We start from the raw sequence: 26,288 nt of genomic DNA, 5'->3' as shown, positions 1-26,288 counted from the left end.
CATCCGGAAGGACCCTTTCCACATCTGGAATGATTTCACCTGGTATGCACACTGACTGCACATTGGTTTACTTACCCTTCTTGTCAACCAAGTCCCTAAGGGGCCCCATAACGCGCCTCCCAACTACCAAAAATCCCACCCACTGCGATTGTCCGGATCTTGCAGGCTGAGTGGTTTCATCTGAAACAGGATTGGCGACAACATCTGGCTCAGCGACAGTGTCAGCCACAGACAGCACCTGGAACCTGTTTGTCAGACAAACCGGGGAGGCCTGTGAAGTCTTTCGCCGCCTGCTTCGCACCGGGGCGACCTCCCACTCGACCACAGGTGAGGGGTCAGCCTCAGTGCGAGCAGTAACTGGGTTGGCCACCGGTGAGGACCGATCGGAGGACTCTGACGCGCTGGACGTCCGTTGGATCCCCACGGCTGGCCCACAACAGTGGTGCCCATCCACTGCAGCCCCAGGCTGTGTAACAGAAGCCATCACAGCCTGAAGCTGTGAGCGAAGTGTCACCAACTCGGCTCGCATCCGCACACAACAATCGCAGTCCCTGTCCATACTAAAGTCCGTAGAAAACTAAACTATGCAGATAAACGGACTATCGGTACGTGCTGCGCAACTCCACTGTAAACCCTGACGAAAACGCACAAACTGTGTCTAGTAATGCGCTGATATCCAAAAACCTAACTATCGAAACACCCAGGTGAAACTAAATAATTTGCCCCTGATAAGGAACTTTTAATATGTCACAAAATCTGTTTACTTTCTGACGAAAACGAAAACGCGAGAACTGTGGGTATTAGATTTTAAATTTACACGCAGAAACTCAAGAAACTAAACTATTAAAGCACACTGATGATATAATAAAATTCTCTCCTGGTTAGGAACACGTAAATGTCACAAAAGCGGTTTACTTATCTGTTGCTGCGTCTGTCTCGGTCGGCTACTGCTACCTGACTGTGTCACGCCTAAACTCTTCGGCAAAATCCTTAGAAAGTTTCGAAACAGCCTTTTCTATTCCTCTAATCACAAGTCGGATGGGAATGGTCCCTGGTACACGTACAAAATTCAGACCTTTCTCTAGCACCGAAGCTGCTTCTCTTCTCCGTGAGATGAAACACGGTACGTCTTCTTTGTATGTCTTCTTGCATTCAGGCTTCGAGTCGATCGTGTTTTGCCATTTGACGAACCTTAGTTTGTCGTTCAGTCCAATCAGCCAGCGCCCGGGTGTCGCTGTCTACCCAGTTCCACGATACCGCTGAAACGTTCGCTGAAACCTTCAGATGGAGTGATAATATTTGTCACGGAGTGCTAAATAAATCCTTTGATATGCAAAGATTAGCATTTCTGCGTGAGATGGTCCGTTCCGTTAATTGTTGTGATAGACTCTGCCACTTGTAGTGTATTCTCTCCTTAACACAATCTTAAGAATTAAAGGCTCCTCTGTCTTCAGTAACTGACAGAGCTAAGCTCGTGTATTCAGGTTATGACGAAATGTTGTACCCTTTCTTCAGATGTACGAACAGTTAATTAAAGTGAATAAAATGTTCTCGGCTTTCCAGCGGCGTCAAGTAAGTAGAATTCCATGAGCTTTCGGCCAAGCACTCCTTGGGCATTCTCAGGTGGTATGACTGCTAGTTTCTTTTGTTTCCAGAACAAAATAACCGTACATAAGTACATGAAGTATTATACGAACGAAAAAGGAACACTTTATGAATTGTTATGCACAGTGAATCATGTCACACTTAAGTCTTACGTACCGATAACTGTGGCAATACTCCTTTCTGTTTATTTCGTCGTGGTCTGTGCGTGTAAAATGTCATCGAATTTTAATGTGTATCCATCGTGGATGAATTATCACACTTGTGGATATCTGTTGAAACTTTCCAAATCAACTTTTACTGAATTTTCTTTTTTTCATAGTCAATTTTAGTGAGTTACTTTTTCTTGTTACGTAATTATAAGTTTTAAGCATTTTGAGAACTTTTCTTCATATTTTTTAGTTTTAGTAGGTTGTCCTGCTGTGTAGTGAGATATAGCCAGAAATCCGTTTTGCTTTTATTTTCTTCTCTGAGTATATAGTATATTCTATGTCCTTTGATCTAGTGCACAGCATTGCGTTTTGTGACCGGGTAGGGAACATAATTTGGACTTAGAAAATTTGCTGATGTAATACGTTTGGGAGCTGTTCTTCTTATGTTCGTTGGCTTCTGCCTGACAACCTGCCAAATTTAACCTACTTTTTTTACAGACGATCTGTCTTCTTCGCAGTCAATTAATAACAAGACGGACAAGATGGTGAGTTTTCTAGGTGGGCGTCATAAAGTTCTGAGTTGGTCAACACTTTCCTGTTAACTGCTTTATACCAAGATGCCTTAAAGTTTGGTGGTCCATCCCGACGACTCATATTTCTCCAGATGCTTTTCCAGTCACTCAAAAGTTTGATTCGATCGCATATTTACTTTTGTTTTCCTTCAGTTCAAGATATTTATCGCTTGTCTTCGACATATTCTTCTCCGGAATGTTTACCTGTATATAGCTGAATTCAACTGAAAATTATTTCAGATGTACCAGAAAATTTTTCGCGCAAATAATTCATCAACATTTTTCGTATTTTTGGTTTAGCACATTTGAGTCACCAGGTTATTGCAGAATTATACGTGAATTTTCTTTCGTATTCTTCCCGTGTTCGGCTAACTCGTTCGCGGCATTCGTCGTCTTGTAAATACTCGACATTCAGTTTCCACGTTACTTTTGCGCGATAGGTTTCTTTGTTTTTCCATGTCTAATGTACTGTTATATGTTGCATGATTTGTGAAACTAGTGGGCCAAATTTCGGTTTGTAAAGTTCGTTTCCTCAAGTTTTAGAGACATAATTTCTCTCTCGCCGACTTGGGGATCTGTTCGTGATAAATGTACAGCAAGACAAGGCATATTTCCATTGCTGTGTTCCCATGCGTCAATGAAATTCATCTCCTTGATTAAATGGAGTAATTCTGGTGATGGGTTAAAGTTGGGCCTCATCTTTAGCATTTAAGACACTGTTTTTTTTTGTTTATATATATATATATATATATATATATATATATATATATATATATATATATATATATATATAAAACTCAGCTCAGTAGCGTCTTTTGCTGTTTGTTTGTTTGTTTGGTTAATATGGGGGAGGCCTTGCACCTATACACTATTTCCTCTTCGTTTAACAGTGGAATTTCTATTGAACCCTTAATGTTACCCCATCTTTTAACTTCCAACGGTTATTTCTTTTTCGATTCTTCATTTTCTGTGTTGGCTTTTGGGCTTGGCTGTCCCGCATTGATACAGTCCTAAGTATTATATAACGCTGTATTCCTGTCTTTGCCTGAGCATTTTTATACTTCCCTCTTTCGGCGATCAGTTGAAGTGTTTCTTCTGTTACATAACTTTTCTTCGAAGTTACCTTCTCTGTACGTACGTTTGAGTGTCCAACATCTGTGACTGCCCCTTTTAGAGATGTCAACTCTTCTTCAAGTGAGCTGCCTACTGTGTCACAGGGTGAGAATGACTGAAATATATGAAATAAAATCGTCATAACTTTTGAACGGTTTGCGTTAGGACGTTCAAACTCCACGGGCAGCGGGGCGTGACGGGGATTAGTATGCGCACGCCGTTTAGCGGCCAAGCCCGCTTTCATTTGGATGGGTTCGTCACTAAGCAAAATCGGTGTATTTGGGGGACTGAGAATCCGCATTTCGCGATCAACAGTTCCTTCGGCCTCAACGGGTGATGGTGTGATGCTCAGTGTCCAATCATGGAGTAATTTGTGCGACATTCCTTGATGATACGCTGACAACCGAAGGGTACGTGAAGGTTTTGGAAGATGATTTCATACCCATTATCCAAAGTGACCCTGATTTCGACAAGATGTGGTTCATGCATAGGGAGCTCGACCCCATCGAAGCAGGAGAGTGTTTGATACCCTGGAGGAGAGCTCTGGCGACCGCATCCTGGCTCTGAGGTACCCACAGGCCACTGGCATCGGCCTCCACTCGCCCCCATGTTCTCCGGATCTGAACACATGCGACGCCTTTTTGTGGGGCTATATTAAAGACAAGGTGTACAGGAAGAACCCCAAAACCACTGCTGAGCTGAAAACAGCCATTTAGGGGGTCATCGACAGCATCGATGTTGCGACACTTCAACGGTTCATGAAGAATTTCGCGATTCGTTTGCGCCACGTCATCGCCAATGACGGCAGGCATATGGAACACGTCGTAACCTAAACCCGACTATCTGTAGTGACGTTTAAATGTTAAATAAAGTGTGTGCATGCCGTAGTTTGTAACTAATTTACGTTTTTTCCCTATATAGTTCACCCTGTACATCGCAGTATCCCATCCTTACTGAAATTCAAAAGTGTGTCGTCACTCCTCAGTAATTTTGTATCCCACTTCCTTCGCCGGCCAGTGTGGCCGAGTGGTTCTGGGCGCTTCAGTCTGGAACCGCGCTGCTGCTACGGTCGGAGGTTCGAATCCTGCCTCGGACATGGACGTGTGTGACGTCCTTAGGTTAGTTAGGTTTAAGTAGTTCTAAGTTCTAGGGGACTCATGACCTCAGATGTTAAGTCCCATAGTGCTCAGAGCCATTTTTAAACCACTTCCTTCGACACATTCTTCCGGATGATTCTCTTACACTTGAGTCTACTCAACATGATGCGTATTACGAATGTGATATGATTAGTCCACATCACTACTATTAATCGTATAAATGATCCATAAACCATGAAATTAATGAACTAATTATATGTTCTGTTCACATACATACATCTTGCAGGCATCTGAAATTTGCTGTTAACACTTCAGCGCAGTCAGAAACTGAAAGTTTATTCACAAATACAATAATAGAAGGAAAAATGTTGTGTACTTCCCAACAGTTAACACGACGTCGGCACAGAAGGGAATGAAATACACAGCTACAAAGCTCATTGATAACCTGCTCTGACAATGTTTTGCCGGCCGCGGTGGCCGTGCGGTTCTAGGCGCTCCAGTCCGGAGCCGCGCTGCTGCTACGGTCGCAGCTTCGAATCCTGCCTCGGGCATGGATGTGTGTGATGTCCTTAGGTTAGTTAAGTTTAAGTAGTTCTAAGTTCTAGGGGACTGATGACCACAGCAGTTGAGTCCCATAGTGCTCAGAGCCATTTTTTTTTTTTTTTGACAATGTTTTAAAAGGTAGATTAAAGTGATCTGTCAACATATCCTATCCGAATATCTACACTGTGTGATGGTAGACGAAAGTCAAAGTCAGCTAAGCGTTACGTTGTTAATAACAAGATGTCTACGTGAATAGTACGCTGTCACACGTTATAAACGTGTTTTGAGGAGAGGCGGTGAACTGGTGAATAAAAATCCGGATAAGCGCCACTAGGGCCACGGCACCGAGGGTTCCGTAAAAACTCAATTATATACAGTTCATCCATCCTAGAAATCGAGAATTTCGACGATTTTGGCCTGTTATATGTATCGGTGCTGGCAAGATATCAAAATATGTGACATAAATTACTGTCTCTTTTAACTGCTTCGACATAGAAATTTGACAGACATACAGACTGACGGACAGAAGGGACAACAAAGTGATCCTATAAGGGATACGTTTTTACCGAGTGAGGTACGGGGTACGGAATCCTAAAAAAAGTACTGCTGTTCATATATTCGTAAGGAACAAAATCACAAGAAAGGCCATCATCCTGATTATTATACCTGCATGCCTCGCTAGGCGCTGAACAACTTTTATTTAGTGTATTTTTTATTTTACTTTTGGAGATAAAATTATGTAGGGTGGTCAAGAATAATGGTACATGGTAAACTAAACTTGAATAAAACTGCGAGCAGCTGAAAAGTTATGATTTATTCACGACCGGTTTCTCTGGGTTAAAGCAGCGTTTTCAGGTGGTCAGTAGTGTCATATAGATTAGCAGACGGAGACGCTCCAACTTCCGTATAACAGAACCTAGTCCGCTAAAGAGGGGACGCGGCCAACACATAATAACCGGCAGAGCTTCGGGGCGAATACTACAGGGGATGAGGCACCCGTAGTTGGTTGTCAGTTGACCGCCTCCACTGCTTTACCCTCATACCCTGCTCTATTCGCCCCGATACTCTGCCCGTTATTATGTGTTGGCCACTCCCCCTCTTTACGGAATTGGGTTCTGTGAACGTCTACGCGCTATAGTCTGAGTGACACTACTGACCACCTGAAAATGCTGCTGTAGCACAGCGAAACCGGTCGTGAATAAGTCATCACTCAACAGCTGTTCACAGTTTTATTCAAGTCCAGTTTACCGTCGATTTCAACATCTGTGGCTGCCCGTACTACAAGACTTGTATATAAATGGTACACCCTGTATATAAATTTTCCTGTAGTCTTTTCTTCAATTGATACATCAGAGCGCTTATAGTGAACATATGGAACACACAACCAACTAACTGAAGGAAAGTACACCTAACACGAGACGGTTATGAATACAAAGATGCTGATGTGGAAATATCACTTTATAGTGTTGAAGTTTCCAATGAAATATTGTCGTTTGACCCATATGTATGTGTACTTGAGATTGCGGTATAATATTTTTGCTGTAAATAAGAGAAATCTACTAATAAGACACATACATGTCTGGATAGAAATAGAAGATTAAAGAAAAGTTTTGAAGCTGTATTCTCAAATTGTACTTTGGCATAATATTTATCAATATCCAAAAAGTCGGCATGACGCTATGTGAGTATGATGATCGGTTTCAACCCGTAACTATTTACGGGGAGGCAATAAACGTATTTCTGAGTGCTGGGAATTCTTCCGGTAGCATGTTACAAACTCTATCAGTTTCTCATTATTAGGACTCCTGATCACGTAGAATTTTGCAGTTATTTGGTTTCCCTTTAGATATAATTTCGCAGTTTCGACTTTGTAGCCATTGTAAAATGATTTACTTGGCAATGACTCCAAAGCCGAAATTGCGACAGTGTAGCCACAGGGTTCAAATGGTTCAAATGGCTCTGAGCACTATGGGACTTAACATCTGAGGTCATCAGTCGCCTAGAACTTAGAACTACTTAAACCTAACTAACCTAAGGACGTCACACACGTCCATGTCCGAGGCAGGATTCGAACCTGCGACCGTAGCGGTCGCGTGGTCCAGATTGAAGCGCCTAGAACCGTTCGGCCACCGTGGCCGGCTAGCCACAGGGAAATACACTGAGCTGAAAGGTCATAGGATAGCGATAAGTATCGTGTAAAGAAGGTATAAAAGGGCAGTTCATTGTCGGAGCTGTGATTTGTACTCAGGTGATTCAGCGAAAACATTCCCGACGTGAATATGGCCGTACAACAGGAATTAACAAACTTTGAACCCGGAATGCTAGTTAGAGCTAGACTCATGAAACATTCCATTTCGGAAATCGTTAGGAAATTCAATACCCCGAGATCCACAGTGTGGAGTGTGTGCCGAGGACACCATATTTCCGCCATTACCTCTCATCGCAGACAACGCAGTGGCCGACGGCGTTGATTGAACGACGGAGAGGAGCATCGTTTGCGTAGAGTTGTCAGTGCTAACAGGCAAATAACACTGCGTGAAATAACCGCAGAAATCAATGTGGCATGTACGACGAACATGTCCGCTAGGGCAGTGGGGCGAAATGTGGATTTAATGAGCTACGGCAGCAGACGACCGACCCGAGTGCATTTGCTAACAGCACAACATCGCCTGCTGTACTGCTCCTGTGCTCTTGACCCTACCGGTTGGATCTTAGGCTACTGGAAAACGGTAGTCTAATCGGATGAGTCTCGATTTCATTCAGACGATAAGAGCTGATGACAGGGTCCAAGTGTGGTGCAGACTGCACGAAGCCATGGACGCAGGCTGCAATGCTGTTGTCTGTGTTTACATGGAATGTTTGGGTCCTGTGGTCCAAGTAACCGGTTGTTGACTGGAGACGGTTACGTTCTGCTAACTGGAAACCATCTCTAGTCATTCATGGATTTCATGGGGCCACAGTTTGAAGAACGTTTGGCATAATTCGAGCGAATGATTTGGCTACCCAGGTTGCCCGACTTGATATCATCGAACAATTACGGGACATAATCGAGAGGTCACTACGTGCACAAAATCCTGCACCGGCAACGCTTTGGTAATTATGGACGGATATAGAGGCAGCATGACTCAATATACAGGGTTATTACAAATAATTGAAGCGATTTCACAGCTCTACAATAACTTTATTATTTGAGATATTTTCACAATGCTTTGCACACACATACAAAAACTCAAAAACTTTTTTTAGGCATTCACAAATGTTCGATATGTGCCCCTTTAGTGATTCGGCAGACATCAAGCCGATAATCAAGTTCCTCCCACACTCGGCGCAGCATGTCCCCATCAATGAGTTCGAAAGCATCGTTGATGCGAGCTCGCAGTTCTGGCACGTTTCTTGGTAGAGGAGGTTTAAACACTGAATCTTTCGCATAACCCCACAGAAAGAAATCGCATGGGGTTAAGTCGGGAGAGCGTGGAGGCCATGACATGAGTTGCTGATCATGATCTCCACCACGACCGAGCCATCGGTTTTCCAATCTCCTGTTTAAGAAATGCTGAACATCATGATGGTAGTAGTGTGGTGGAGCACCATCCTGTTGAAAGATGACGTCGGCGCTGTCGGTCTCCAGTTGTGGCATGAGCCAATTTTCCAGCATGTCCAGATACACGTGTCCTGTAACGTTTTTTTCGCAGAAGAAAAAAGGGCCGTAAACTTTAAACCGTGAGATCGCACAAAACACGTTAACTTTTGGTGAATTGCGAATTTGCTGCACGAATACGTGAGAATTCTCTACCGCCCAGATTCGCACATTGTGTCTGTTCACTTCACCATTAAGAAAAAATGTTGTTTCATCACTGAAAACAAGTTTCGCACTGAACGCATCTTCTTCCATGAGCTGTTGCAACCGCGCCGAAAATTCAAAGCGTTTGACTTTGTCATTGGGTGTCAGGGCTTGTAGCAATTGTAAACGGTAAGGCTTCTGCTTTAGCCTTTTCCGTAAGATTTTCCAAACCGTCGGCTGTGGTACGTTTAGCTCCCTGCTTGCTTTAGTCGTCGACTTCCGCGGGCTACGCGTGAAACTTGCCCGCACGCGTTCAACCGTTTCTTCGCTCACTGCAGGCCGATCCGTTGATTTCCCCTTACAGAGGCATCCAGAAGCTTTAAACTGCGCATACCATCGCCGGATGGAGTTAGCAGTTGGTGGATCTTTGTTGAACTTCGTCCTGAAGTGTCGTTGCACTGTTATGACTGACTGATGTGAGTGCATTTCAAGCACGACATACGCTTTCTCGGCTCCTGTCGCCATTTTGTCTCACTGCGCTCTCGAGCGCTCTGGCGGCAGAAACCTGAAGTGCGGCTTCAGCCGAACAAAACTTTATGAGTTTTCTACGTATCTGTAGTGTGTCGTGTCCATATGTCAATGAATGGAGCTACAGTGAATTTATGAAATCGCTTCAATCATTTGTAATAGCCCTGTATTTGTAGGAGGCTTCTAAATACTTGTTGAGTCCACGTCATGTCGAGTTGCTGCACTGTGCCCTGCAAAATGAGGTCCGACTCGATTTTAGGAGATATCCCAGGACTTCTGTCACCTCAGTGTTAAATAACGGTGAAATGGCAAAAGCATATTCAATTAGACAACTGCAGCCAAGTGTTTCCCGGGCTACCTGTGGATGGCGGCGCAGCTTTAGTAAAGTATTGCCGTTTGTGCGGCTCGGGATAGCAGACGGCAGGCTGGGCCGCCGCGCTGGATTAATTATTTATCGATCGGCGGGGCGCGTCAAGAGAGGCCGCCCCTGCTGTGCTGTGGCGGGGCGTGTCGCGCCGAGCGGCTGGCTGGCTGCCCGTGTTTCCCCGTGACGCGGCCGCCCCAGCCACCGCGGCGCCGCGGGCGCGGTCGCTGCTCCGTCTCCTCCACTTCCCACTTGGTTCGAGAAACTAAAGCGTTGTGGCCTCGGTAGCGTACTTCTTACACGGATGAAGTTTACCACCACAACAGAAAGCAAGGGGGCATACTCACAAACTGCGCATCGATATAGCATTATGAGAAATGTTATGGATAAGTCTATCGTTTCCAGTAACTTTAAGTGTATGTTTAAAAACTGTGACGTCTGTTGGCGATGAACACATCGCACAAAAAGTCACAAGGTGTACAACTTTGTTTCCGCCGTTTTTTCCACAACATTTGAGGCTTTAATGAAACAAATTAGTTACACATGTATCATCCAAAGTATTTTTCATCGCTGACCACTACTTTCTCCCATATTTTGGGCAGTGTATGAATCTCCAGTCGAAAAACCTGTTTATCTTTTGAAGCGATCCACGAATCGATCTAATTAGCGACTTCTTCGTGAGATCGGAAGTGTTGGTAGCCAGGCCATGAGCCATTGATCTAAACAGGTGATAGTCAGAGGGAGAAATGTCTGGAGGATACGGCGGGTGTGGTAGGACTTCCCATTTTAACCTTTCCAAGTACGTCAGAACGTACGTGGGGTCGAGCGTTATCGTGCTGCAAAATCACTTTGTCGTGCCTCTCGTTGTATTATGGCCGTTTGTCGTTTAATGCACAAACGCATTAATTGCGTTCGATAACGAACACCTGTGGTTGTTTCACTTGGTTTTAACACCTCACAGTACACGACGCCGAGCTGGTCCCACCAAATGCAGAGCATGATATTGGAGCCGTGAATATTCGATTTGGCCGTCGACGTGGAAGCATGGCCGGGATATCCCCACGATTTTTTGCGTTTAGGGTTATCGTAACGAATCCATTTTTCGTCCCCGTTCACAATGCGATGCAGAAATCCCTTCCGCTTTTGCCTCTGAAGAAACTGTTCACAAACAAACAAACACCGTTCAACGTCTCTTGGTTTCAGCTCACACGGGACCCAAGTTCCTCCTTTCTGAATCATGCCCATAGCCATGGCACGTTTTGAAATGGCTTGCTGTGTCACTCCCAATAATCGTGCCAATTCTTCTTGACTTTGACGCCAGTCTTCACTCATCAATGTCTCCAATTCTGTATCTTCTAAAAAATTCTCTCTTCCACCACTATGCCGGTCTACGACATTAAAATCAGCGTTATTGAAGCGTTGAAACCACTCACGACACGTTCTTTCACTAATAGCGTTGAAACCACACGCATCTGAGAGCATTCTATGATACTCACCCGCTGTTTTCTTCATATTGAAACAAAACAGCAACACCTCCCGCAAATGACGAGAATTAGGCTCGTAAACTGACATTTTCAATCAAGAACAACTTTATGGTGCAGGTACTAATCGACTAATGTTTGAATGAGGTTATGTTGAGTGAGGTCCAAGCAAACTGCCTGAGGTCTGTTATCTGTTTCTTTCGACCGCTACTTACCGTTGTCACCACCTGTCGGTAACGGTGGAAGCAAAGTTGTACACCTAATAGTCCCCCAGAAGAGACAACACAATCATTCTGTGCAACACCTTCTCTTCTTTTATAATGTTAACAGTTCAGAGACGGAGTAAGTTCGTTCTGGTGTGCCATCTCCAGCTAAAGGCACTTATTAAAGATTACATCCAGCAAGAGCGCTGATTGCTTTATCTCACCCGCCGTTCGAACTAGACTAGTTAACAAGAAGTAGTAAAGCACCCAGAAGAGATGATCAGATGTCAATCTAAGTTGGTACTTGCGTCACTGCATTATAGCTATGTCAGTCATTAGTGTTGCAATTCTGTGTCTCAGACAGAACTGCAACCAGGGTGAAAGTCTCTTCGGGTTTGCTGCTGGATCCTAAAATCTACTTGACTCGATATTTCGGCGATCCAACTGGTCGCCATCTTCAGGAAAATGCTGCTTCTGCTGATGGGTCCCGCTGAGAACTGACGCCAGGTTGCAAATCGACGTCCTATATAGGCCACCATTCAGTACACGGCGCATGCGCCGCCCATCACGGCTTCTGCCTTCCAGAACAGGGAGGTGGCGCCGCCCTAAGTGAAACACTGCTGGCAACGATATATCGCACTCAAGGCCGCACCGAAGAACGTTCAGTTTTGATGCGAGATAATACAGGATTCCACGTTTTGCTAAGAGGAAACCCATTGTCTCTGTTAATTAAATTATCAGCCAACCTAAGTTCAATCGCCTCTTTATAGACACTCTTCCAAAAACCGGAAATGTTGGCAACCACAAGTTTCCTCAAATTCCATTTTGTGTCCCTCATTTAGGTTTCCTAAGCCCCAAATAAACCCGGGGTGTACAAAATTCCGTGTCAATGTGGGAAAGCATACGTTGGCCGTTCTATTCGCACAGTGCATGACAGGTGTGTGGAACATCGCCGTCATACGAGGCTACAACACCCGGAAAAATCGGCGGTAGCAGAACACTGCCTAAGTGAGGGACACAAAATGAAATTTGAGGAAACTGTTGTAGTTGCCAACATTTGCGGTATTTGGAAGAGTGTCTATAAAGAGGTTAGGTTGGCTGATAACTTAATCAACAGAGACAATGGGTTTCCTCTTAGCAACACGTGGAATCCTGTACTATCTCGCATCAAAACTGAACGTTCTTCGGTGCGGCCTTGATTGTGATATATCGTTGCCAGCAATGTTTCACTAAGGGCGGCGCCACCTCCCTGTTTTGTGGGCAGAAACCGTGATGGGCGGCGCATGCGCCGTGTACTGAACGGTGGCCTGTATAGGACGTCGATTTGCAACCTGGCGTCAGTTCTCAGCGGGACCCATCAGCAGAAGTAGCATTTTCCTGAAGACGGCGACCAGTTGGATAGCCGAAATAACGAGTCAAGTTGATTTTAGGATCCGGCAGCAAACCCGAAGAGACTTTCATGACTTATTACGCTGGGAAAGCCTACGTAATCACTGCAACCAGGGTGCGTTAGTGTTGTTCGTGTTTAGAGTTATTACCAGACCTGGTAGCATACATATAGAGCGTAAACAGCGTCAGAGTTCAGTGATCACTGAGAAGGACGAGAAATGCTGCGTACTCGTGTGTGATATCGTCTCAGCAGCTGGCAGGGTTGAAAGGGCGTCATAGCAGGTCACCATTTGGCAGGAAAGTCGAACCTTGCAATACCGAGATTTGTGGAGAATTCGGATGTGACAGTAGCGCTATGTTGGTCTGCATGGCAGCCCGAGGGCAGGCATACCCGTCCTCAAGGTCGCGGTCGAGAACATGTGATCACCAGATGGGGAGTGTCGCCGTGTTGCACACCAGGCAAATCGCAACCTCTTCATATCTGCGCCTCTCATTTGAGAACAAAAGAGGGACTGCCTGCAACTTCGGTATCACCCCTCACCGATGTTCGGAGGCTGGCAGCCGCCAGACTAGGAAATCTGCCGTTCCGTGCGTAGGCTGCTGGGTACACTACAGCACAAACTGCTGGGTTTGGAAGGGTGCGGTGATCGGGAAGCATGAACTGCTGATGAACGGCGTCGTGTTGCGCTCAACGGTGGTTCGCGCGTCTGCATTAGCCAAGGTGTTCATTGTCTCCGAGTACAGCAGCGACCAGGGGAGAGCTCCCATTCTCCCAATGTTTTGGAGAGGCACAACGGTGTTACTCCTGTTGTCACGGTATGGGCAGCCATCGGGTATGGCTTCTAAATACACCTGGTAGTGACTGAAAGAACTCTGACGGCGCTACGGCACTTCCCGCACATCTTCCGTCGTTATGTGTAATCTCTCATGCGACAGTATCGTGCTGCCATTTTTCAATAGTACAGTGCTCGTCTGTACTTGGCACATTCCTTGATGAATTGCCTGTGTGGTGCAGAGGTGCTGCCGTGCCCATCAATATCCAAAAATCTGTCCCCTCGTCCCAGTGCTAGTATCCAGGACGTCAACGACCAGTCACAACAACTGTTGTCGGCCAGCTTCCTGGCTGGTCGAAAGTATACAGCGACTTGTGGGTCAGTCTCAGACTCATAGTTGGGCTCATACTGCCAATTTCTTCATAAATTTTGAACTATTTTGTGATCAGTGAAATGACATGGCATACTGGTATTCTCTCAACCCGTGAAGTTTCATTCCGTTTCCTCCTCTCTTTCTCTTCGTGTTTCACCTTTTCGTCATCCAGTGTAGTTCCCGATATTTTCTATGGGATTAAGGTCGGATAATTTAGCGGGCCAGTTGACTTTCGACAGGCTGCCTGAGTGTTTGTCATCCCAGGAACGTAAATGTGAACTCCTGTGAATATGACTGTAGTCATCTTTGAAAAAGATAGTGTCCACAACAAACTGATCATGAACATGTGGGAGAAAGGACAGCACTTCATCACCGAGTATGCTGAATTGAATGTCCTGGTTCGCATTCACTCACAGTAACCTGACTGACTGGTCCAAAGTCATGGTATAGAAAATACCTGAGAAGCACCAAGGAACCACCTCCGGCCCGAACAAGCCCTACACACGCTGCGAGCTACGTGCCTCACAGGGACGTCTGTGCACTCTATGCCTTGCGCATCTCATACGATGCAGCAGAGAGCTGCCGTCCAGTTTCTGTTTTCGTTTGGCGCACTGAGGTTGCGCAGCTTTAAGCGCGGCTGTGACTAATGGCTTTTTGCGTAGTACTCGACTCCCAACGTCCACTGCGCACAGTTCCTCATTTAATTTCACTTGAAACTTGCTGGCTGACAGCTGGTGATCGATACGTAAAACTTTCCCCTGACGTTTCCTCTCCGGCTGTGGGAGAGCTGCGAACTGCAATCAGAACTCGATTGAGTGCTGAATGCGTAGGCAGTGTAGAGGGTACCGTAGTGCACCACGCGACGCCGGCTACGAGACTATCTCTGATAATGCCGAAATTCTCGACCGAAAGTAATCGATCGTCATTCTGTCGGTGCAAAGTCGACCTTCATATTTTATCTAATTTGACACTTTTCTCTTTCCTGTTGACATTTTTACGGTGTTTATAAATCTCAATAACCTCTCTGCCGATGATTGTGGTATGTTTTCGACATGAAGTTTGTCTTGCTGAATATTATCTCACTATTACCTTCTCGGGGAAACATGATCTTCTACGGCAAATGTCCCAGACTGCAGTTACTCTTAAGTTCAACTAAACGGGCATTAACACTCCTTTTCGTGGTGCATACATGTACTAGTCCAAAACTACAGGGAATTTTACATACATCTGGTGTAGCCAGTGGATGCTGTTTATTTTTTTCCGTTGTAAAATATTCTTTTATCTTCTTTGTGGGTCTGAAAACAATTTGATCCCCATACTTGCCCAATACTTTTTAATGCGGTCTGTAATGTAATTAATAAACGGATGAAAAACTTTCCGGTTGGACGGCTGTTGTTCTCGTTGAAACTGCTCCTATCCATAGCGCGAAGAGCACGATGTATCTCCTTGTTAGAATAGCCATTCTCCTTAAAGGTCGACCATAGGTGGTTAATCTCGTCTTGTAAATAAAATGGTTCACAAATTTTGCTAGCCCTGTCCACCAACCTGTTAATAACACTTCGTTTTTATGTGGGGCGGTGGTTAGTATATTTATGAAGGTAACGATCAGTACGCATGACTCTTATGCATCTAATGGCTTAACGTCCAGTCCATGAGTTTGATTACGGATCTGTGACTGACAGAACGCAGTATGTTCCACTCGAGGAAGATTGCACTGGTGTCCAAAATTAATGAAACAACCGCTGTTTCCCCGTCTTGTATCTAATTCAGCGTATAATCGTACAATCGTTTTATGCACGGAAAATGGCATGTCAACGGGCAACCACGTCAACGATGACGTCAGGGCACCTGCTAATCGGGGTAGTGTTTTCCTGGTAGTCCCATATCCACAATCGCTGTGTATACAGTCACCGACGGTACATCATGGCACGAAGAAGACGTCTAACAGACTCTCTGCGGTGGAGGACCAAAAGAAGAATGGAAGCAGGACAGTCGGAAACTGATGAGGCTGGATGACTTAATATGCATGGTTCTTTTGTATCTTGGATGTTGCACAATTTATAGAGACCCAAACAGTACCCCAAAGACCAGGGCAAGGCCGACCATGTGCGATAGCAGGAAGAGAGGGCCACTATTTGGATGTAAGGGCACGACAGTACCACCTAGTTGTGCATGGCACCTGGCATCTGACCTCGCAGCATCCACTGGACGTGCTGTATCGAGACAAACGGTGTACAGAAGATTTTGGCAGAGTGGCCTTTATTGTTAGAGACCTGCTGTATGTGTACCTCTGATGCGTCTTTACAGAAGGGAACGTCCAGATTGGAGTCGTCAACATGCCATCTAGACAGTCGAAGAGTTGGCCAATCTTCTATTCACAGATGAGTCCCGATTTGGTCTGGAGAGTGATTCTCGACTCATTCGCATCTGGAGGGAACGTGGAACACTATTTCGGAACCCAAACATCGTGGAAAGAGACCGAGATCACCCTAATGGTGTGAGGAGGGATTATGTTGTCCGCTCGAAGACCTCTTCGTGAAATTGCATGGTTGAATCGGCAAGGTTTAGCTGCTGTCAGCTATATAGTGACGAGATCCTGGAACCTAATGTGGGGTTGTTGCAAGGTGGCGTGGACGCAGACTTCGTATTAATGGACGATAACGCTCGACTTCGTAGAGCACAGGTGGTTGATGTTTTGTTGGAAACTGAAGAATTTACACGCATGGCGTGTCCTGCTCGCTCTCCCGATTTGAATCCCATACAGCACGTCTGGCATGCACGAGAGACACGGGCTTCATCACGTCAGCATTCACCAACCACTCTCCAAGACTTGTGAGCAGCTTTCCAGGAAGAATGGTCTTTATTGCCTCAACATGACATTGATGCTATCATTCACAGCATGGTCCGTCGTTGTCAGTCCTGTATTGCTACCAGAGGTGGACACAACTCATACTAAGCACATTAACCAGTTGTCGGAATTTGTGAGCAAATCCGTTAAGTTGGAAAAAACGAAGAACATTTTTGTCTACAGTTACGCATATAGCAATTGTTTACGTTTTGTATTCTCTACATTGTTCCTACTTTACTGTCACCTGTTTATACTGTTTTGTGGCAAAATAAACACAACCTTGCTTCCGTTTGTTGCTTTAATTATGGACACCAGTGTATTTGTATTATTGCATCAGCAGCACTATCAAGGTCTACGCTAGCAATGACGTGGTCTTTATAAAAGTAAAGGCAGCAGCTGTGCATTGCTGACTGATCACCTAGTGCTGTGGTGCAATCCTGGGTGTCACTGGAGTATAATTCTGGACTGTAAAAACAACAAATATTATTTGCGAACATTCACAAAAACTTTTATTTGGGTGTCACACACTTTTATTCATCAATTCTTATAGTCTGTCCAACGCACGAGATGTCATGTTATCGCGGTATTTCAGGAACACACGATTTTCGGATCACTAGGTTATTTTTCAGAGCTAAGTGGACAAACCAAATTAAACGGTCTTCTGTGGTGTGCGAGAGGCAAACTTGAGCCCTAACAACGATGTTAACACTAAGTAACTATTAAAAATTACTGTTAGTGGATCGTGGGAGAGTGGTGTGCTGACCACACGCCCCTCCTATCCGCATCCTCAGCTGAGAATGATACGGCGGTCGAATGGTCCCGATGGGCCACTTGTGGCCTGAAGACGGAGTGCTTGTGTGGGTGTATTAGCGGATCGTACGTATCGAGTAAATAAAAAGTTCCACGCTAGACCCAATAACATTTTTAATCGAGCAGGATTCAATATTACTAAAGCAAGTTTTCGCCATTCACCTTACTTTCAATTCTTGTTACTGTCATTTCCGTCCGACTCTAATTATTTCGGTAGTTTCAAACAAATTAGCATCAATCCTGTCTTGTCGGTACAACAGGTGGCCTCAAAGTGGTGTCTTCTTACGTAGCCAGGTCGCTGAACTATGCAGTCAGTTCCACAGTTTCTTCGACGAGTTCGTGAGCCTATAAAACGTACAGAGCTTCTAGTGTATCGCGCGCTGTTGTGAGAAGTCATGAAATCGCGTATTATACAAAGGCGGTGTACTGAAGCATAGTGTAATAACTTCTCATTGAGTTTTATGTGTAGAAAAAATTCTTTGTTAAATGTGAGCCCATATTTGTTAAAGGAAGTATGTATAAATTGTTTAGAAACAAAAATCAATCAGAATTCAAAACGATGTTCTTAACCACGTAAAACAGGAAGAAAATATTGGTACAGTAATGCGAAGTATTTCGCTTGTTTCGGTGTTTTCTACGTCCTGCTGGGAACCAGTAATCGATCCGTTTCTGGAAGCTGTTAACTGGTTGCAGATGGAAGGCTGCAAGATGCTGTTGTTGTCGTGGTCATCAGTCCGAAAACTGACCAGATGTTGTCCTGCACGCTAGCCTAGTCTGCGCAAGTCACTTCACCTCTGCGTAAATCTAGCAACGTAATCCACTTCGGCATTATTTCTGTAGGCAATCCCTGGTCTCCTCCTACAATTTTTATCCTCGTCTTCTCCCTCCCCAGCTCCCACCTCCCCCCTCCGACACCTCGCTCAGCTGAACTGCGCCCAATCAGGCCTTGAAGGTCAACAGCACCGACCGACCGTCGTGTCATCCTCAGGCTATAGGCGTCATTGGATGCCGATATGGAGGGGCATGTGGTCGGCACATCCACGGCCGTTGTTAGTTTCTGCGACCGGAGCCGTTACTTCTCAGTCAACTGGCTCTTCAGTTGGTATTACAAGGGATGAGTGCATCCCATTAGTCAACATCGCTCGGCAGACCTGGACGGTCACCCACCCAAGTGCTACCCAAGTCCGACAGCCCTTAACTTCGGTGATCTGACAGGAACGGGTGTTACCAGTGCTGCAAGGCCACTAGCCTGCACTTCGCTACACTAACAAATTAACGATTCGTTTATGTCTCTGGTTGCGTCCTTTTGAGCTGCCACTCACTAGGTGAAATTTTGTCGAAGCGTTTCTGCAATTGCTGTCATTCAACAACGGCACATACCTGCAGGATTACCCGCTGTAACTGGAGTGTGTACGTTCCAGGAGTCCCGCGAGCTGCTGGTGGAGGCGCTGGACCTGCTGCGCTACGAGCCGGAGGTGCTGCCAGAGGGCAAGATCGCCGAGCACGCCAGGGAGGCCCTGCGCGACGTGGACATCGCCACGCAGCGCCTCCACTGCACGCTGGCCGGTGGCCTCATCTGAGGTCGCGTCCACGCACCTCACGGCCGGCGCCAGATCTGCACCACTCTATGAGCCTGCTCCCAACCCCACTGACCCTCCTCAGCCCGATACTTTGGTTCAGTTTAGATACGTGACGGCAGTGATCACACGCCATCACGCTCTTCACCAGCTACAGTGCTTTCGCTTGAGATCCAAGCTGCGGGAGTCAACCTGACCCGCCAGCAATCACGTCACAGATGAGTTGCATCGCTGTTAAGTACCACATTTGTTGCCTGGTGGAAATGCCTTGCGAGCTGCGTCCTAAAATCCTCATCGGTATGTTTGCTAGTCGCCATCCTACTGTCGGATCTTCCGTGTCACGCTTTACCTGACGTTGAGGACTTGCAGACGTAACCAAATACAAACGTACAGGACAACTTACGCCAGGCCACATATCTTAACAGTTTCGTACGACGCTGTATAATGTTAGAATTATAAGTGAGGGCTATACTGCGACAACTGGAAATCTGTGCCAGAGTGTAACGTGAACCCGGATTTATTGCTTTTCGCGAGCTGCCGCCTTCAGCATTAGCTTGCCTGTCCGCGCCTGCAGGTCTCACATAACCTTCACTTGTCAGCGATGGGTCCACTTATGCTTCTAGAGGAGGCTCTTCCAATGCATTGGTTTACATCTACATCTACATCTACATTGATACTCCGCAAGCCACCCAACGGTGTGTGGCGGAGGGCACTTTACGTGCCACTGTCATTACCTCCCTTTCCTGTTCCAGTCGCGTATGGTTCGCGGGAAGAACGACTGTCTGAAAGCCTCCGTGCGCGCTCTAATCTCTCTAATTTTACATTCGTGATCTCCTCGGGAAGTATAAGTAGGGGGAAGCAATATATTCGATACCTCATCCAGAAACGCACCCTCTCGAAACCTGGCGAGCAAGCTACACCGCGATGCAGAGCGCCTCTCTTGCAGAGTCTGCCACTTGAGTTTATTAAACATCTTCGTAACGCTATCACGGTTACCAAATAACCCAGTGACGAAACGTGCCGCTCTTCTTTGGATCTTCTCTATCTCCTCCGTCAACCCGACCTGGTACGGATCCCACACTGATGAGCAATACTCAAGTATAGGTCGAACGAGTGTTTTGTAAGCCACCTCCTTTGTTGATGGACTACATTTTCTAAGCACTCTCCCAATGAATCTCAACCTGGTACCCGCCTTACCAACAATTAGTTTTATATGATCATTCCACTTCAAATCGTTCCGTACGCATACTCCCAGATATTTTACAGAAGTAACTGCTACCAGTGTTTGTTCCGCTATCATATAATCATACAATAAAGGATCCTTCTTTCTATGTATTCGCAATACATTACATTTGTCTATGTTAAGGGTCAGTTGCCACTCCCTGCACCAAGTGCCTATCCGCTGCAGATCTTCCTGTATTTCGCTACAATTTTCTAATGCAGCAACTTCTCTGTATACTACAGCATCATCCGCGAAAAGCCGCATGGAACTTCCGACACTATCTACTAGGTCATTTATATATATTGTGAAAAGCAATGGCCCCATAACACTCCCCTGTGGCACGCCAGAGGTTACTTTAACGTCTGTAGACGTCTCTCCATTGATAACAACATGCTGTGTTCTGTTTGCTAGAAACTCTTCAATCCAGCCACACAGCTGGTCTGATATTCCGTAGGCTCTTACTTTGTTTATCAGGCGATAGTGCGGAACTGTATCGAACGCCTTCCGGAAGTCAAGAAAAATAGCATCTACCTGGGAGCCTGTATCTAATATTTTCTGGGTCTCATGAACAAATAAGGCGAGTTGGGTCTCACACGATCGCTGTTTCCGGAATCCATGTTGATTCCTACATAGTAGATTCTGGGTTTCCAGAAATGACATGATACGCGAGCAAAAAACATGTTCTAAAATTCTACAAGAGATCGACGTAAGAGATATAGGTCTATAGTTTTGCGCATCTGCTCGACGACCCTTCTTGAAGACTGGGACTATCTGTGCTCTTTTCCAATCATTTGGAACCCTCCGTTCCTCTAGAGACTTGCGGTACACGGCTGTTAGAAGGGGGGCAAGTTCTTTCGCGTACTCTGTGTAGAATCGAATTGGTATCCCGTCAGGTCCAGTGGACTTTCCTCTATTGAGTGATTCCAGTTGCTTTTCTATTCCTTGGACACTTATTTCGATGTCAGCCATTTTTTCGTTTGTGCGAGGATTTAGAGAAGGAACTGCAGTGCGGTCTTCCTCTGTGAAACAGCTTTGGAAAAAGGTGTTTAGTATTTCAGCTTTACGCGTGTCATCCTCTGTTTCAATGCCATCATCATCCCGTAGTGTCTGGATATGCTGTTTCGAGCCACTTACTGATTTAACGTAAGACCAGAACTTCCTAGGATTTTCTGTCAAGTCGGTACATAGAATTTTACTTTCGAATTCAATGAACGCTTCACGCATAGCCCTCCTTACGCTAACTTTGACATCGTTTAGCTTCTGTTTGTCTGAGAGGTTTTGGCTGCGTTTAAACTTGGAGTGGAGCTCTCTTTGCTTTCGCAGTAGTTTCCTAACTTTGTTGTTGTACCACGGTGGGTTTTTCCCGTCCCTCACAGTTTTACTCGGCACGTACCTGTCTAAAACGCATTTTACGATTGCCTTGAACTTTTTCCATAAACACTCAACATTGTCAGTGTCGGAACAGAAATTTTCGTTTTGATCTGTTAGGTAGTCTGAAATCTGCCTCCTATTACTCTTGCTAAACAGATAAACCTTCCTCCCTTTTTTTATATTCCTATTAACTTCCATATTCAGGGATGCTGCAACGGCCTTATGATCACTGATTCCCTGTTCTGTACATACAGATTCGAAAAGTTCGGGTCTGTTTGTTATCAGTAGGTCCAATATGTTATCTCCACGAGTCGGTTCTCTGTTTAATTGCTCGAGGTAATTTTCGGATAGTGCACTCAGTATAATGTCACTCGATGCTCTGTCCCTACCACCCGTCCTAAACATCTGAGTGTCCCAGTCTATATCTGGTAAATTGAAATCTCCACCTAAGACTATAACATGCTGAGAAAATTTATGTGAAATGTATTCCAAATTTTCTCTCAGTTGTTCTGCCACTAATGCTGCTGAGTCGGGAGGTCGGTAAAAGGAGCCAATTATTAACCTAGTTCGGTTGTTTAGTGTAACCTCCACCCATAATAATTCACAGGAACTATCCACTTAATACTGAAACATACCCTTAGAAAAATTAAGAATGACTGTGCTAGTAACATCTACGTTATTTGGCTTTCAGACAGCTGAGCAATACTGTACGCACTCAGTCATTTCGCTCTTTACTTATTCTGATCAACAGTAAACTGATACACAAAAATTCTTTTTTTTTTATTTTTTATTTTTTTTTTGCGCAACGCAATCTGACTTTCAATAATCCCTACAAAAGAATGGCCCTGGCTAACAATAACCTACACCTTTCATGAATCACTTACCTCGCAAAAATCTTCGTTGCTCAAACTACTGCAATACAGCGTGCGCCAATACTGCCAGCTAAATAAGAGATTCTAACTACTAAAGGCACTAACTACTGATAGGCATATATATATATATATATATATATATATATATATATATATATATATATATATATATATATATATCAGTTCATGACATCCAGTCTTACAAATTTCCTTTTTCTGACGGACACACGTCCAGATCGTCCGCTCTCAAAATTCCGCCATCTCTCTCCCCACATCCACCACTGCTGGCGGCCCACCTCCAACTGGGCAACGCTACGTGCTGTTCACATCCAACTGCCCAACACTACAATAACAAATATTCCAACAATGCAAACCAGCTGCACACAGCACAGTCAGTGATTTTCATACAGAGCGCTACGTGGCGTTACCAACATACAAACCTAAACAGCCTAGTTACAATACCACCAATCCATTCCCAATGGATTTCGTAGAAATCCATTGGTGAAGCTGTCACACTGCCTACAAAAGAGTGAAGCAGCTAGAAAGGGAGTAGGAAACGAGATGAAACTTCACGGATTGAGAGGATATGTATCACTATTTCAGTGATTACAATATCGACCGCAATTTACAAAGAACATGCTAGTTTGAGCCCAGTTATCACTATGACTATGCAGCCGTTTGGCCTGGATGCACGAATTGATTCAGTTGGGAAAGGTGTCACAAAGCCTTTGTATTCTCTTCTGAGGAGAGCTGGCCTACAACTTTTGTAACTGGCCCTTGATATCCTGGATGTTAGCAATGGGATACTGTTGACATCCAAACTGGTCCCACACGTCTTCTATAGCGGACGCGTCTGGGTATCTTCCTGCCCGCGGAAGGGCAGATTTTCACTGCAGAAGCAGGTCATTAGAGGCAAAGCAAGCGATTCATCACATAGTGGTAGGTTAGGTGGACATTGAAATAAGTAACTGTGATGGACACACCACTTTCATTACGCCTACATAGGTTTAGGTGGGCTTAATTTTTTATATCATTAATTGCCTATATTTCTATTGTATTCTACATCGGCCATCACATTTGTAATGTCGTCTCAGAGAAACTGTTACGGTAGGGTGATATACATATCTGCTCTTTAAATTTAGGGTAGGTTATTTATGCTATAGTATTTCATCAAAATAATATGCATTAATGCGCATCTGGTGTTTTTTTCCATTATAGCCATTACAAGGACATGTGCTAAGTTAATTTTCATTTGTTGTTTTCTTTGTCTCCAGTGATCTTGAAATTTTTCTCTGTATTTAGCTTTTTCCCTCAAATTACCTCATTCATGTTGTCTTACAGTTCCTACTCTGCAGCCCATGTAGTTTTAACAATTTTATTGCGCAACGTTACTTCGTGCAGATACTTTTCTTCGGTGTTCCATGCTTCTTTTCTCTAGGTCATTCTTAACGTCGCAGTTCCTGATTGTTAAATTCTTATCCAAGAGACACTTAAAATTTTGTTTCGTTTGCCTCTTGTCACCCATTCTGTACGATGAATATTAAACGTTTACTTCTTATCGTTTCCTTTATCTTTTTATATGTCTTATGTTCTTGTCTTACGGTCTTCTAATACCTAGGTTTCTGTTGTCCATATTAGACCTAAAATTTTCTTTATTATACCTTTCTCCAACATTTCATTGTTATTATCTTATTATTCATTGCTAAAAATTGGGTATCACAAAACGTATTTTGGTTTCACTGCCGTCTTGTCATGTGTTATTGTTGTTTTAGATTTCAAACATTACCAGTGGTGGCCAGTTATCATGTGCTAATTTGCTACAGCACACTGTAAATATCGCATTAAAATTACGTTATTTCTCTTCCAAATCATGCTGGTGCGCAAATAAACCGAATGAAATCATGTTTGGTAGCACTCTCTCTGCAGTAACTAGTACCAGTGTCGATTGCTGAAATGATGAACAGCACATTACGATTAACCCAGAGAAGGGACGCAGCTGTCTTTTTTCTACTGCACAGGTGACGTCATCTCTTCCAGTACTACGAGTGCTAATTTGCTCTCAGCACAGGGTCAGTAGTCTTCTTTGGAACTGTGTGTTGTATATCGTGCAAACATACAATATGAGGGATTTTAAAGCGCTGCTGTCATGATGGAGATGTGGGTGAGAGGTCTAAGGCCCACGCAAACTAGCTGCCGATCTGGATTCAATTCCAGTTGATCTCAATTTTTTTATATTACTCCTTGCAACGTTAAACTGTTTATTAAAGATTCGGATATATTTATACAGTTCAATTTATATACATAAAATTAATATATTATTCAATTTAGTTATTATTACTACCTTTGTAAGTCAAAAAGCTATAGATCACCACACCGTGGCACATTGATACAAATTTGCACGAACTATCATTGAACATTACAACTTTTCAGATGATTGATTTCGACAGATTAACTTTCATTCATAGGCCCACAATATAAAGACATATTTCTCTGATAAACATAAGTTTCTAATTTGTATACAACTTGTGCAATGCAGGACAGACCCTACTGTAAGATTCAAGATTTTTTTGATGTAATTAAACAGAGAAGGCACGACAGGCAATACAGAAAGCCACTGGAAAAAAGCTCATCGCATGTGCTTTGTTTGTAGTGAATCGTCAGCAATGTGTGTGTGTTGTATGAGGCTCAGTTCGGGAAAATTTACTTTCCATCTACTCTAGGAAATACGGGAAGGAAGACTTCTGGGAAGGGAGAACGATTAGTGTTTAACACCATACTGAGAAAGAAGTCACAGCAGGTGGAGCTTAAGCACAGATTCGATAAGAAGGAAATAAGGAAAAAAGTAGCAAGGTCCGTCGATATCGATGTCATTAGAGTCGGAGCTCACTACCCCAGTTGGCATATGACAGGGAAGCACAATTACCGTAGCTATGTTGCGTGTTTAGGGAAAACTGAAACAGATATTGGGACTGGTAGTTGAATCCTACCCTTCATAGTTTGTTTGTCAAGATCGCGTGCCGTATTAACAACACTTCTCTCTCACATACAGGAAAGATGCCTCTACCAATTTATACGGTACGCTCTCACATATGTGCAAGGATTTGTGCATGACCTAAAGCAAAAGAGAAACTTAAAAGCGGCGTTAAATATTTTGTCATTCCAGTTATGTGATCTTTTTCCTCGAGTAAATAAAAGACACCTATAAAAAGACATGCATTTTGACATACAATGTCACGAAAACAATTTTTATTATGTCAAAACTTGAAGCTAAAAGTGAGTCATTGAATGTAGAACAAGACATAGCATAAACAGATCATCTTATCTGAAATTAGCTTTTTTATTGTTGTACCAGCTGATGCTCCAATATAACTTTTGAATAAAGTATAATATATTGACACAGGATTACAATACTTTATTACTAAAACTGATTATTGCCTCCTTATAACTGTAGTCCGTTTTCCCGTCGATGTCCTTATTAACACTTCATCAAAGGTAAGTGATAATCAGCATGTAATACAGCGACTCTGACAGACTTCGAAGGATTTAGAGGATGTATGGAGGAAAAAAGACAGAGAAAAATGTCAGGAATCATCATCCAGCAACCTTAAAATGTGACG

The 26,288-nt window shown here is 44.2% G+C and overlaps 1 protein-coding gene across 1 annotated transcript in view; it reads left to right on the top strand.

Moving 5' to 3' along the window:
* Window positions 1-19,850, top strand: part of LOC124777047 (SET domain-containing protein SmydA-8-like) — a 267,705-nt gene extending 247,855 nt beyond the window's left edge. Inside the window, exon 7 of the mRNA XM_047252314.1 lies at window positions 19,051-19,850. Within this exon, the coding sequence (XP_047108270.1) occupies window positions 19,051-19,209 (159 nt within the window). The 3' untranslated portion in view covers window positions 19,210-19,850. The remainder of the gene's footprint in view (window positions 1-19,050) is intronic.
* The last annotated feature ends 6,438 nt before the right edge of the window (window positions 19,851-26,288 follow it).

Source organism: Schistocerca piceifrons, chromosome 2, assembly GCF_021461385.2.
Source record: "Schistocerca piceifrons isolate TAMUIC-IGC-003096 chromosome 2, iqSchPice1.1, whole genome shotgun sequence".
NCBI lineage: Eukaryota > Metazoa > Arthropoda > Insecta > Orthoptera > Acrididae > Schistocerca > Schistocerca piceifrons.
This window is presented reverse-complemented; position numbering and strand designations above follow the sequence as displayed.